The sequence below is a fragment of the Ischnura elegans genome, chromosome 12, assembly GCF_921293095.1.
Source record: "Ischnura elegans chromosome 12, ioIscEleg1.1, whole genome shotgun sequence".
Classification (NCBI taxonomy): Eukaryota; Metazoa; Arthropoda; class Insecta; order Odonata; family Coenagrionidae; genus Ischnura; species Ischnura elegans.
In genome coordinates, this window is record NC_060257.1 from 60,870,212 (window position 1) to 60,885,712 (window position 15,501).

The window sequence follows — 15,501 nt, forward strand, 5'->3', positions numbered from 1 at the left end:
TCATTGATTACTTCGACAGGATAATAAGTCAGAAATACATAAATACATTATCAGCACAACAAATCTTGTTTTAAAAAAATTTTTTAGGATTCAGTTCTCAGTCTCTTGGTCACAGAAATACTTCAAGCACATGATATCTAGAATTTAATTTTTGCCTAAATTTTCATTTATTAGGCATTAGGTATCTTCATGTTTATGATACAACTATTAATATACTTTGCAAGACAATAAATAATATGACAGCTATATATGATAATACCAATGTACCTATATGTGAGGAAATAACTCCTCAAAAAAATAACAGTGATACTACCATAAATATAAAATTTTCAATCTACAGGGACTCTAACAGATATAAATACTGGTACAACAATGTACTACATTTACTGAAATTCAAAAGGTTTACATGATATCCAACCAATATCAATCAATACATGTAGAAATTTACACTATGCTACAGGGTTTCCCTACTCCTGATGTAATATGAAGGAGGGAGATTGGATAAAATGCTGAAGGAAACGCTGTACTTTGTAAAATTTCTTGTGTATAACCAAAAAATCATAATTATCATTACATGACAATTAAAGAACAGATTCTAGGATGCCTTCAGCATTTGAGCAGCTGTGTAACCGGTAACTTAAGAATGCAGGGCAGTTAAAATTTTTAGTGCAATGTGATTTTAAATTTAGAAAAACACATGCCAGCCAATGGCTAACATGTAGACTGTGGCGTAGCCACCGTAGGCGGGGGGTGGGGAGGTTTTGGGTTTCATCCCCCCTTGAGCCTTTAACCTACCATCGGACACAATGGATCTGACAGGCACGGTGCGATTGTTTTTTTGATTTCTCCGCACCACTAAACGGCATGAACCCTTGATGCTTATAGTAGTTTTTTTTATTGACACACTCTATGCCACCATTCACTTTTTGCATTTATGCCGACTGATAAGTGGCGGATTATTCAGCATAATTAAGCAAAATAATGCCACAATAAAGCTAAATAAAAGCATTTTTAGATAAATGAGATAACAAAATAAAAAACACTGATCTTATAGAATTCCCATGCTAAAATACATTACATATGAGTGGGTGGGAAGCCAAGGGGTACAAGTGATTTCTTTTTTCCACACAGAGTTAGGTACAGAAATTAGGTATAGAAAACAAACGAGATCAATGAGATGTTTAGCGGTGCATTTGATTTTTCACTGGATGTCAGCACAGAACAGAGACTGTCTCGTATTCCTTGGCAACCAAGTTTTTGAGTATTTATTCTAACAATTAACTTTACCTAACTCTGCTGAGAAAAAAATCACTTGTACCCCTTTCCTTCTCAACCCCTCATATAATAATACTTAATAGCTTCAAGAGTACGTTAAATCGCACCTTGCTGGATTGGTCTGGGGCTGTATGACAGCATGTGGAGATGTATATGTATAGCTTGAAAGACATCGTGTAAGTGTTCGAGTAAACTAATAATGGTGGTTTTAACTTTAAAGGTGTTCCACTGAGCCAGGCTAAGAGTTAATAATGTTTTTTCACATACGTGCCTGTGAGACACAATGTGCCTGAACTCAGCAATTCCAATACTGCGCCTGACGAAAGATTAAAAGAGGCAAAGAGAGGCTTGCCCTTTGCTCTGGGGTGTTTTCCATACATCCCCCGAAATCTCCGGTAAACTCCCCCATTTCAAAATCCTGGCTACGCTACTTCATGTGGAATGAGTAATTCTTTGTTCAAACTTTCACCAGTGTTTGTCATTGCAAATAAAAAACTTTTACAATAATTCTCCAGACCAGAGTTTGGGTGTCTGAAATGTTTCCCTACTGATTCAGGTTGCTTTTTCTTGTCCCTTTTTCGACTTCACTGTCTCTTTGGCACGTTACTAGATTCACACGTTTCCTTGAAAAAGCAACCAATATCGGTCAGGAAACGTTGATGCCATCCAAACCCTGACTTGGTGAACTATCCTTAAAGTTACATTTGTTATCTAGAATGAGTACAGGACAACATAACCCATCTCTAATAGGTAACACATACAGGAATATCAAAATATGGATTTGAAAAGCTAGACCTATCAATAAGGGCAAGTTACAACAACAACAACAGTTCATAATTGATGGTTGGTGGGCGACCTGTTTTTCATTAGGTAACAAATATCTCAAAGGAAATATAAAATGGGAATAAATGATGCAGGCAAGAGAAAGATGCAACACTTACTTGGTCCTTATCTTCCTGGGTGCGTGGTATGAGGGTCAGGGTGAGCGACAATGTTCCCATGTACTTGTTCGATGGCGTTTTCCCTGCGTCACTCAGTGAAAGACTGATTTCAGTTGGTCTGGAAAGGTCAAAGTTTTGTATTAGTACCACTGACCTTTTATATTTTATTCAGGCATGGGCTTTTTTATTCTTCAGCTCTCGGTTCCACCAGTTGAGATAAGAAATGGAATTGAAGCCATAAGGAATGAGAATGGAAATTTATATACTATGAAACTAGGTATCAGCCACTCACTGACTCACTCATTTGCTCATACAAATGTTTGCAGTGAACGAGATGAGATATGATACGAGATAAAAGTCATAGAACCGACCCCCTCTAAAATCATCTGAAACCCTAGGAAAAATTGTCAAAACACTAAATATTCTATTCTCTATCTTTAACAGTGTTGCCAACCACCTCTATGCTTCTAATTTTTCAGGGCAATTTGGAGTAAAAAAATCAATTTTTCATAGAGGTGATTTTTCGAATCTAGACCACATTGTACTTTGAGAAACCAATTTTCAGACCATCGCAGTACTTTTAATTTTGGCCAAATCGTACAATTTCACTATTTCATGAATTATTATTGTGAAAAATGAAGGGACATACAGTGTTGCATCATTGACAGTGACAACAAAAGATCACAGGCCTTTTCCACAGGGGTCTAGGGTGACAGCGACCCCAACAAGCAAAAGTGAATAATTTGCGCAAAACCTGTGTGAATACTTTTCTCAAACATTAATTACATAACATACATTTAATAGAGAGATTGTATGGATTGAATTAGGCAAGAAATAACTTGATGCACATAGATGCACCAACATATGCATTCCTTCATCTAAACTTAACAGACTCGCTAAGCACCTTTGCTTTCCCGATGCCCACAACTTTCTAATGGCTGGTGGGAGCATTCCCATGTTCAAATAAAGGAAGAAGTACTTTGAACTTGAGCATACAGGGTATGTGGGCCAATGGTAAGTGGTAAGATGCCAAGACAGAGAAAGAAAGAAGTATGACGCAATGGCTGTGGCAGTCGGCATCTATCTGTGTGAGTAAGAGCATGTATTGTATTTGAGTGCAAATACACTGGTATATGTATAAGCCTATTGTGTGCTTTCTTCAAAAATTTCCTTCCCCCTCTAAGAATCCACTGCAAAATCATGGTTACTCATGCGTTATTTTACAATGAGTAATTTTCTGGAGGTTTTTATGTGAAACGAAATTCCTATTAGTATAGATATGATTAGAAGAGAAAGTGCATTAATTTGCAATGGGAAAGAAGATACCATTTTACCAAGGATTATTCATTAGGACCTAAAACAGGACCATGCTTTCTTGTGTTAGCAAGGTATGGACAATGACACCATCAGCAGTGGTGGCTTGCCCATAAGGACTCTCGGACGCTGCGCCTCCCAAAGATTTGACAAAGGAAAAAATAAAAATCAATACCTATTCAATTATAATTATTCATCAAATTAACCAAATCGTTTTTTTTTCAATCGCATTCATCGAAAATGTAGGAAAAACACGCAAAAATAGCGTGAGAAGTTCGCATTAGTTGCCCCAGGGCGCTGGCCAGAACATCCCAATCCATCACCAGGGCCGGCCCTAGCAGGTGCGGGGCTAGGGGTGAACCTTCAGTGTGGGGCCCTTCACTTAAAATATTAAACTCTATACCCCATCTACAAACTCGAGCATTTTGAATCCCTACTACTCTCTGGCTAAGTATGTAACAAACGCAATTGCACAATAAAAATTACTGCATTATTATTCCTTTTACATAATATTATTTTTTTGTCTAGCACGGACTTAACAATACAGTAATAGTTGAAATTGCGTTTTCAAAACTATCGTATATATTTTTTTTTCACGAACGCGGGGCCCCCCAAAGCACCGGGCCCGGGGCGGTCGCCCCGCCCTAAGGCCGGCCCTGTCCATCACCATGCAGTTATATGAAGAGTGGTAGTGGTGGTGGCTGCTGGTGCTATGATGCGTGCAAGCTTGTGCCTTATGGAAGTCTTTAAATGCTGCCTGAGCATGCCCAGAACAACATATGTAGTGAGTTGACACCGCCGCACCACCTGGCGGCCGTATAATCTTGGTGTTGCAGTGAGGAGAATACCTTGTTTTGGTGACCAGTTGACTTATTATGTGTAAATTGTTTTAAAGTAAATAGGCCTAGTTGTAGTTGAGTTAATTGAGTTAGAGATTGTTAGTGTTTTAGTGTTAGTGATTTTTTGTGAATTAGTGAGTCGTAATGGTATCTAGATTGCCTTAAGAACTCACTAAAATGCACAAAATATTAAAAAATTTTGACCCCCCCCCGGTGGAATGTGCCCCTCCCAGCATTTGACTCATGAGCCGCCACTGACCAGCAGTGGCAAGGATGGAAGCTCCTGAAATGTGATGTTACTGCAGAATGATGAAGATCACATCGAAAAATAGTGTGAGTACCTAAAGCAGAAGTTTAAAAAAGAGTTGGAGAGAAGCCTAGTGAAAACATTGAGAAGAAGAACTTCATCGGCCACAACATGACATATATATGTATAAGCGGTGAAAACAATTGCTGAAGGACGAATGGATGCCCTACTCCAACATTCTGAGCTAAAGAGTTGAGAATATGTACACACAGGTTGAGGCAATATGCATTAATGGACACACTAAAATATGATCCTTATACTAAATGTTAAAGTTAATAAAAGACAACTAGGATTGAGAATTTGGCACAGGAGTACCTGCAGTGAAATGAATGCCTCAGCTATTTGTTCAGATAAATATGATCACAGATGTATAAAAACATGATCTTCAGAGAAAAACCACAGCCAGTCTAAAGATGGTACATACATGTTAAAAATCTTATCCTTAAACTTTTATCTATATGTAACGATAAAATTTTTTAGAGAAAAACTTACACTTAATTTCTTAGTATCGTACGAAATAATGAAAAAACTCCCAAAAGCTAATAACAAATAATTTTAGGACACTTACTTATTGAAATCAAGAGTAGTGAGATCAAGGTAAGCAGAACCCATGAAATCATCCTGAAGCCCCCAGTCGTAGTCAAAAACCTGCAAGAAGAGAGAAAACCGTAGTTTGAAGAAAGAAGATTAATGGTAAACTTTATACAATAAACTTAACACAATATGCGAACTTCTCTTTGGCTCCCTACCGTATAAGAAAATCAAAGGCAACTGATGTTTAGGGCTCTTAACTCATCGCCCATTCAAAAGTCTACTCTCATGTCAGCTACCTCCAATTTTCTTACCTGTTGACAAGTCTGAGATAAGGTCATGTATATTATTTGCTGGGTAAGTGATTAATCATGCATAACTTATCACAATATTCTATATTATTTCTACCTTTTTCTCAACTATACGCAACCAAACTCTACGAATGAGGTACCAAAATGCACAGAATTTATGAGAGAACATGCGACGGCATATCATTCTTCCTAAATATTGCTATTGTTTCCTAAAATTGGTTTTTAAATAATTAAAAAAAAAACAAAAAAAGAAAAAACAAAAACCGGTAAATATTCCTGACGTTAACGGTGCACAAACTGATACATTTGTTCATTTGCAACAATATCTCGCATTCTTTAAATAACTTTTATCAAAATGCGGCTGATTCCACATTCAAGTCTCCTGTTGATACGTAAGTATGAGTCATTATGTGCGTTTAACAGAGGATAGTGTAATTACTTCCAATGTTGGGTTTAAAGAGGTCCTCTGACCTCAATTTGTATATGAACATTCCAATAAAATTAGTACATAAGACCCTGCCTTTTTTTCTACATTTTAAAATTAGAAACGCACCTATCCCTCTGTGGACCTGCATTGAAAAGAGTGGGCACAGCACGCTCATACTACACATAATTCATTTTAAACTACTCGACCCACACACCGAATACGAAATATGGTTGAATGAAGTAGAGGTTCTGCCTACTGCCATTAGAGGCATGGGGCACTCATATTTTTACCACTAACAGGAGAATGATGAACGCAAACTGGCCATTCGATTTTTAAGCTCAATGTTTTAACCTCTCCACACATATTTCAAACATAATGGGTTGAAACTATTCTCTCTTATCCCCCTCTACTCAACTTCTGGGATCGAAACTTAACTATGAGCAGCTGAGTTTCGTTTAATTTACTTTCATTCCCAGGAGTAAAGTTTCGTCCCGGGTCGAAATTTAACTCCTAGGTGATTTTAATTTCGTGTGGGAAGGAAACTTAACCTAGGCCTCGTATTTTCATTTACCTCTGGGTCGAAAGGAAACATGTTCGTTTCATTTTACTTGTCATACTTGGTACATATATTGGGACTAGCCACAGCGATAACTTCACGAAGTCACCTGCAATGCACAAATTGAGCAAAAAAGTCTGGTATAGTCCTCAATATTCCTCAGAGGACAATGATGCCTTTGTAGCTTAACTGCACTCCACTGAAAATTGGGAGATCTGGGTTCAAATCTCGGTCAATGCAACTGATTTTTTTCTCTGTGGATTTTTCACACAATTTGTGCATTACGGGTGACTCTGTAAAGTTATCACTCTGGCTAGTCCCGGAATACTTAAATCATGTTCTCAAGTTCTAACAGGCATGGCTCAGCCACTTTGTCCTAAATACAGTAAAACCTCTTTACATCGTAATGGAGGGGACCAAAATTTGGGCAATTTGATGTATGGAGGTTCACTATAGAGAGGTTTTAGTGATAGGCACCATTTTTTCATATCCTTTGGAAATGAAAGGCACTAGTGTCTTTTAAACCATTATATCTATGCCTATAAATAAACATGCATGCATTAGTGATCACATATTTATTATTTAATGATAACAGAAAGGGAGCGCTATTAGTGCATGATTTTTACCATGATTCAAGAGAAAATGATGTGATCTCTCTTAAATCAACAGTCACTTAAAATGATTACGATAGTTGGATATCTTTTTCTTATTTACTGTTAGGTATGCTCTCATATGGAACAAAATGGCCATAACTAATGGTTAACGTGAAAATCACAGCGTATAAAAGGTGTAAATGAAAAAAAATAGGGTGAAACATTTATTTCTGAAAATATCATTCCAAGTACGTAATCGTGGCTGCATTAATGGTCTCTAGTTGTCTCGGTACGATTTGTGGAGGTAGTTAGGCTCTCTCGGGGGTATCTCCTTGGTATGATAACTGGAGGTTTTACGAGATAAAGAGGTTCACTACAGAGAGGTTTGCCTATAAATTTACATGTAAATCTGACAGGACGGTAGGGGTGGTATGAAGTATGGAGGTTTATGATGTAAAGAGGTTCACTACATAGAGGTTTTACTGTATTGGGTAGTGCATTTGGAGTATGAAGTAGATTTTTACCAATAAACAATAAATGCCACACTTTTTCTCTTTGCCTTTTGAGTTAAATTGTAATCTTCCGTAAGTGTAAGGAAAAACTGAAAAGGGGAGGGCAGGGGCAGTGTGGCCAGATCAGCTGGTTGGCAATCACCCAGGGCCCCAAGATTAGAGGGCCCCCACAACACTCATGTCTATCGTGAAGCATATATAAAAGGTGTTATAAAAAATACTCATAACTTGAACCAAATTGTACGAAAAATCCACAGAGAAATCATTCACCTTGACCGGGATTCCAGCCCTGATCCCTTGATTTCCGGCTGAGTGCTTTAGCCAGTTAACACTGGAACCGCGGTAGGGACTTTTTTGTCCCATCGGCCTTTGCAAATGTTTGCCATTCATGTACTAGTGGTTTGATCCCTTTGAAATTTAATGACTTTAACTCATTTTTTATGCTCTTTCGAATGGTCATATCAAAAATATTGTACGATGTTTGGTTCGCGAGAAAAACGACGATTTACCTAGAACCGCGGGATGGGACTTTTTTGTCCCATATGGGGAAAACATACAATTTCAGTTTTTATTGCACACTTATTTTGTATTTAGCATAATAACAGTTTATTACGAAGGGGATCGATGCACAGATACCGTTATTCTGCCAGTTAGAAGCGCAGAAGGGAATAATCTGTGCACTGCGCCGGCTGCCTACTCACGCAGCGCCAGCCGCATCACCTCCGCCCGGCGCATCTGCAGGTCTGAGCTTGCAACCAACACGTCAAAATAAGTTTACTGTATTCCTAGTTATACTTATTAAAACGTTTTAAACATTACCTAAACACATGTTTTGTTCACACAAACCACAAAAAAACCGTTAATTATACTTAAACATGACAGGATCAACGTATTTTGTCAATGGGACAAAAAAGTCCCATGCCGCGGTTTTGGTAGGGTTGGAAAGTTCAGCGGCTCTAGTGCTAAGCTACCGAGGCTTTTTTGTAAACTTGCATCGCCTGTTTTTGTTTCATCGATGGAATCTTGTAATTGTTTTTTAACCCGGCTTTGATTGATTGTCGGATCAGTTTATAATTTTCCCCACTTGCTTGCCTCTGTTGCCCATACAATATTCATTTATTAGAAATTTCAGTGCTTTAGCAAGCTAAGTTCCGGAGGTATCATTCTCCTCTGTGGAAATTTGAGGACAATACCGGACAAGGTGTAGCTGGACTGCTGAGCATATGATGCAAAAAGCAGTCCAAATCGTGCACACGGCGCCACAGCCGCAGAGTAAAGTCTGAACTTTGAACAGAAAGAGGCGGTCGCTCTGCACTAATTTAAGTGCACTGGGATTCAGGGGCGCAGCCAGGAATTAAGGCTGGGGGGGGTTTAAGTGCAACTAATACCGGGGCGTGCTGGGGTATGGCATACCCACCAGGATAAGCGGTAGGTGCGAGATTAATAAATTGCGGAATTTAAAGATAATTTGTTCAAAATGGTGAGTTTTACGGCTTTCTGAGGGATATTTTTTAATCCTTACACTATTCTATTAGTAATATCAATCCAATTAAGTAAAATGGATTAAACTTAAGATGTTCTCTGAGCTCTGGGGGGGGGGGGGGGGTTTAACCCCCAAAACCTCCCCCTCGCTGCGCCACTGCTGGGATTAGCCACAGTGAGATCTTTACGGGGACTGCTTGTGGCATCATATGCTCAGCAGTCCAAACCACCTTGACCGGTATAGTCCACAAATTTCCACAGAATACAATGGCGCCTCGGTAGCTTAACTGGCTAAAGCACTTGACCAGAAATCTGGGGATCCAAGTTCGAATATCTGTTAAGGAGAATGATTTTTTCTCTGTGGAGTTTTTGCACAATTTGTGCATTCTGGGGTGACTCCGTAAAGTTATCACCATGGCTAATCCCGGTACACTTAAATTACTTGAATCAAAATTTCTTTGAACTTCTAAAATTCTGCATTTTCATCAGTTGATTTATTTACAACATACTCAGTGTAAGGAGATTATATAAAAAATAAGTAAAATAAAGGTGTCAGAAGATAAAGAGAACCTGATGATACCAGAACCATAAAAAATTCATACATTTTGTAGGCTGTGAAATTGTCACTTATCATAGCATTTTTTCTTAATATATTTCTATTTTTTATTAAATTTTATCAATTTTTTAAGAGCCAGAATAGCTTCAAAATCCTTTTCCGGGAATTCAATTTCCTAAAATTTTCCAGGAGAAGACCCTCTCATTCCCTAGTAAAAATGACCCCATCGCGAGCTCTAGCTCCGATCAACCCAGATCGCCCCTGAGGGAGGCCATCAATTACTTTAACCCTTAAGAGTGCGGGAACGTTTTTATATGTTTTGGTCGCTGACGGCTGCATTTACCCAGACTATTTATTCCTTCCTGGATATCCTGCACTTGGGCATTTCCCTCACCATAAGGAATGCTAAGGGGCATAACTCTACCAGACCAGCCCTCATGGCAAGGAGTGCCTCCTGCACAAGAAATGGCTCCTCCTGCACCGGCTGGCAGATAAAATCGTGAACTTCCGCAGCCCTAAGTTTCAGAGGCAAAGCCAGTGGGGGTTCCTGAACTTCCCCCCCCCCCCAATAATATAAAAATCACAATTACATATTTTCCTTCATAGAAGAAAACAAAATATTGAAAAATCATGAATTTACGAAATATTTCTTTAAGAAATGAAGTTTTTTTCGATTATGAAAAATGTTAAAATTAGTTTTATACCCATTTCTTAGTATGTACCCTGTTTTTCAAAAATTTTTCCCCCTGGTTTTGGACCCCCCCCCCCCCTGAACGAAAGTCTTGGCTCTGCCACACCAAGAAAGGAACGTTTACACCATCATTTGGATGGCTCTCTTCCCTATATATTCACTCACAAACATGGTAAGTGTACCTTGAAAATTCTTGCTATGCAGTCAAAACCAAGGTCAGAAAGAAATAAAAGTTTCAAGTATGGAATATATAAAGTTCATTTTTTTGTCATGCCAGTGACGATACTCCACGAAGTTATGCTATCAACCAATAACGATATTAAAGGCATGTTCCATTCTCTTTGTGATTGCCTAAGTGCATATGCCGACCCACAGTCATTAAAAAGAAAACTAGGTAGGATATTTGAACAACTAGAAGCAATAATTTCAGAAACCACAGGTATAAAAATTTAGTAGATATGAGGGATGGATTGGCAATATGGCCTTGAGGACGCTTAATGGAAACAAAAATGAAGTGGCCTTCTTGTTTGTAACAGTCATCAAACTGGAATATAAGTTTAGCTAGAAATAATGCATCAAGAAAAGTTTCTCTGATCATAAATTAGGCTGTGGTTATTTTGTCCGCAAAAAAGTGTGACTGGTTCAGAGCATTATGAATTGAGAGCACTACTCTGTATTAATGTGTCAAAAGCAATAAAACAATCATGCACAAACCTTAACGTGGATGGGCTGAAAAGGGTCTTCAATAGGCAACACAAAGCTTTCATCCCAAGTTGGATTAAGGTCACGATATATGGTCTTAGATTTGTACAGAAGTCGACCTCCAACTTTGAACTTCACATAGGGATCACTGGTGCCTGGAAATGAAAAATAAGAAGTTAGCATAAGCATGAGAATGAAAATTATACATTTATTCAATAATCAATTGATCAACTAGACTATTTTTGCACACAAATATAAGAGTCCACAGTTAAAAAAATTCAGTGATAAAACAGCCAAAAGCTTTGCAAACAGAGTAAATACACAAGCTTTTTAATCGGTTTACTTTACTAGTCATGGTATTCAAGTCAAGGTTCTTTTGAACATGAATATATGCATAATTTATCAATGAAAAAATCTAAAACTTCATGCTTTTAAGTATACTTAACCTTGGCCACATATTCAATTACATACATATTTTTCATTCATAGTTCATCATGGTTTTGATTGTTACCAAACTGTAATGCATGATACACAGGACTGTTTTCAATGTATTACCCATTTTTAGAATTCTATTCTTCCCACCACTTTGGCCATTTGTGCTTTAAAACCCAGGCTAAAAAAATCATATAAGCTGAGAAACCCAGCCGTTTTATTATCTTCTTTTCCACCGCAATAGATCATAATAGGACTGATTGGAATGTTGAGACAAAATAAATTTACTATCAAAGAAATGACAACTTCCCACTTTTTAAATACTTTTTACTGCTAAATTTACATATAAAAAGTTGAAATCGTGGAAAATTGCCACACCATTTAGTAGTAGTTCATCATCATAAACTGATTTTCTGACTACTGACAGATCACAAACACCGAAGTTGTCTTCACCTCCTCATTGATTTCCTTGCACCATCTTTTTCACTTCACTTCATCCATCATCTTCAGCCTTCTTCTTCCTCCTCTCTTTCCTCTTTCTGCTGTTCCCTCGACTGATGCATTCAAAATCCCCTTCCCTCTTCAAATATACCCGATCCAATTCCCCTTTCTCTATAGAACAGTTTTAAATAATTTTCTATCCTCCCCAACTCCTTCCAGCACCTCCTCATTTCTCAATTTATCCACCCACTTCACACTCTACAACCTTCTCCACACCCACATCTCAAAAGTGCTGATCTTATCCCTATCTATTCTTCCCAAGGTCCATGTTTCACATCCATGCAACACAACACTACACACCAGGGGTGCAGTTAAGAATTAAGGCTAGGGGGTCCAAGTAATACGTATACACTTAGGATTGTGTGTGGTATTGCATACCCACCAGGGTAAGCAGGAGTTGCGGGGGGGGGGGGGGCCATCCTCCAGAAAATTTTTAAGAATAATGGTTCAAAATGGCGAGTTTTACGGCTTTCTGAGGGATATTTGATTAATCCTAACACTATGCTATAAGTAATACTGATCCAATTAAGTAAAATGGATTAAACTTAAAAATTTCTCTGAGCGCTGGGGGGGGGGGGGGTTTATCCCCCAAAACCCTCCCTCGCTGTGCCACTGCTCCACACACAGCATTTCACCAGTTTCTTCCTCAGCTCTAGATCCATGCTGCTACATAACAACTTTCTCCTCTCATTAAAAGCTTCCTTTCCCATAGTTATTATTGTCTTATCCCTATCTTAATCTCTTGATCTAGTGGCTACACATTGGGGTGTTCTTTGACTTAAGGAAAGCATTTGATTCTGTTGATCATGAAATACTGCTGAGGAAACTTCAGATGTATGGAGTCTCTGGAATTGCCAATCAGTGGTTAAAATCCTTTTTAAGTGAAAGATCACAAGTGGTACAGATTTACTCTACTGAGTCATATACTAATATAACTTCTACTCCCTTAGCAATTTTCAGAGGTGTTCCCCAAGGATCTATTTTGGGCCCCCTCCTTTTTCTCGTCTACATAAATGACCTTCCAAAGTACTTCGACTGTGGTTCAGTGTACATATATGCTGATGACACAACCCACCTTACCTCTAATAAGCACTTAGACTCTACGGTACTCCAAAGAAACATAAATTCTATGAGTGACTGGTGCAATGATAATAGGGTATTTATAAATAATGATAAATCAACTTTCATTCAATTTCATACCTATCAAAGAAAGATCACTTCTTCTCCTCTCCTAAGGTTAAATGGATCCTCCCTTATTTCCTCTTCTGTGACTAAATTTTTAGGTTTATATATTCATGAGTCACTATCTTGGGAATTTCATGTTGATAAACTGTCTACAAAGGTGTCCAGTGGCTGTTACCTACTTAGAAGAATTGTCCCTCTGGTTGATACTGCTACTGCACTCTCAGTCTATTATGCATATATCCATAGTCGATTGATGTATGGGATTGCAGTATGGGGCCATTCCCACCATTCTACTCGTCTTTTTAGGCTCCAGAAATGGGCCATTAGAATAATAAAAAACATTCCTAGGCGAAGCAGCTGCAAGCCCTATTTCAAATCCTTAAGGATTCTTACGCTACCTTGCCTATACATTTTTTCTGCAATTACCTTTGTTCAACAAAATAAGCAGTTTTACAGTCTCAAAACCAATGCTGATATCCACAACTATAACACAAGGGGTTGTAGTGATTTAAGAGTTACTGTACATAAATCAACCATGTTCAGCAAAAACCCCATATATGCTGGGTCAAAATATTTCAAATGTTTACCTCTAAAGATTAAACAGCTAGATTCATTCTCCAAATTCAAAGGTCAACTTTATCAGTATTTATGTGACAATCCCTGTTATTCAGTGGATGAATTTATGTCTTTATAACCTGTCTTTTGAAAATGTTACTTTTATGTTTATGTCTGTACCTATCCTTCTCGCCTTAAATATTATTTTTTAATGCCTCATGTATGTACTATTCTTGTGACTTGTTCCATACGTGGCTCAGACACGTCTCTGGGAACCAATAAAAATATTATTATTATTATTATATTATTATTAATATAAAAATTCCACCACATCAACAAAGTTATTTCAACAAAACATATACACACTATATACAATAAGGGATGCCTAGGGCATCACTGTTCCTGGTACAGTGGGTATGGATGTTCAACCTTTTCTCAAAAGAGCTATGATTTTCTATTACATGGAAAAGGCACTGATAAATATACAGGCTACGGAGAGTCATAATAGGAAAGAGGCTTGCAGTAATCCCTTAAGTATAAGAATAAAATTATCCTGACTGCCTCATTTTGCATCCTAAATACATAAACTATTTGTGGATGATGAGTGGCCCTAATAGAGGTGATGGGTGACCACAGGAAATGATTATAATGAGTATTTAATAAATTGCTTGATGAACTAAGAAAAATACAAAGTACCAGGCTCTTTAGTACAAAACTGAAAGAGTTTTTACTAAATAAAATGTACCACTCTGTCACTGAATTTCTGAGCGATGGCTCTCCGAAGTCTTGACAAGTTTTTTTTCATGCATAGCCTTTATCACTTCTATAAATAACAATTATATATACTCTGACCTTACCTGGCAAATATATCATTATTATTGTTAGTGTGACTAGGTCCCTGGCCAGAAAATTCATTACCACACCTTCCATCACTACTTACAAGGGACACCTCTGTCTGACCTGGAAGCTTCCCAAGGAGGAAGAAAAGTCAAAATGACATCACTTTGACCTCAAAATGACCCACGAAAAGTCACTATTCAGTCATAACCGTGAAGGTGACTTTTTGCGGGTCATTCTGATGTCAAAGTGACGTCATTTTGACTTTGAATTCATTTGTAGATGTTTTCATTAAAAGTGAGAGCATATAAAAAAATTATCAAATATTGTCTACGATACTGGCTCTCCCTGCATTCCAACCTGAAGGTTGGTTCGGAAAGGTGAGGGTAGAGCTCACCCCTGACACTTAATCACACAACCGCGCATGCGAATATCACACCATAAGGAGGGGGGCCAGTTCCTTTCCATGGGCAAGTTCTACAGATAATTATTAATTTTGGGGAGCCCAAAGCTTCATCCCAGGTTTGAACTCCTGGGACCCATCTCCCAATAGCCAATGGCTAGATCCAATAGGCCACTAACGCAGTGGCATAGCCAGGTTTTATGTCTAAATTTAAAAGCCTTAAAATTCTCCCCTCCTTCCTTTCCCCTATTGATACCCCAAGACGTGATTGCGCCACTTGCCCAGGGCGATATGTATCGTGAAATATCGCGATAATTAATTATATCGGGAATACGAATTCGAGTTTCGTACATTATCGAAAAATCATTGTCCGATAAAAAGGGCCCAATAAAAGTATTGGGACTGATAGAATATCGGAACCGATAAAATATCACGATATATCGTCCAATAAAAATATCGGGTGCAATAAATTAACTGAGCCATTAAAAATATCGAAATCGTTAAAAATAGCCTTCCGATAAAATACTACGGAACTACTATTATAAGGTGGA

The 15,501-nt window shown here is 38.0% G+C and overlaps 1 protein-coding gene across 4 annotated transcripts in view; it reads right to left on the bottom strand.

Moving 5' to 3' along the window:
- The window catches only part of LOC124169842 (multiple C2 and transmembrane domain-containing protein), a 251,284-nt gene that overhangs the window by 174,702 nt on the left and 61,081 nt on the right, over positions 1-15,501 (bottom strand). For all 4 annotated transcript variants that reach the window (XM_046548628.1, XM_046548629.1, XM_046548627.1 and 1 more), the window contains 3 exons: positions 11,050-11,192; positions 5,245-5,324; positions 2,217-2,334 (listed from right to left, as the gene is read on the bottom strand). In XM_046548628.1, the coding sequence (XP_046404584.1) occupies positions 2,217-2,334; positions 5,245-5,324; positions 11,050-11,192 (341 nt within the window). The remainder of the gene's footprint in view (positions 1-2,216; positions 2,335-5,244; positions 5,325-11,049; positions 11,193-15,501) is intronic.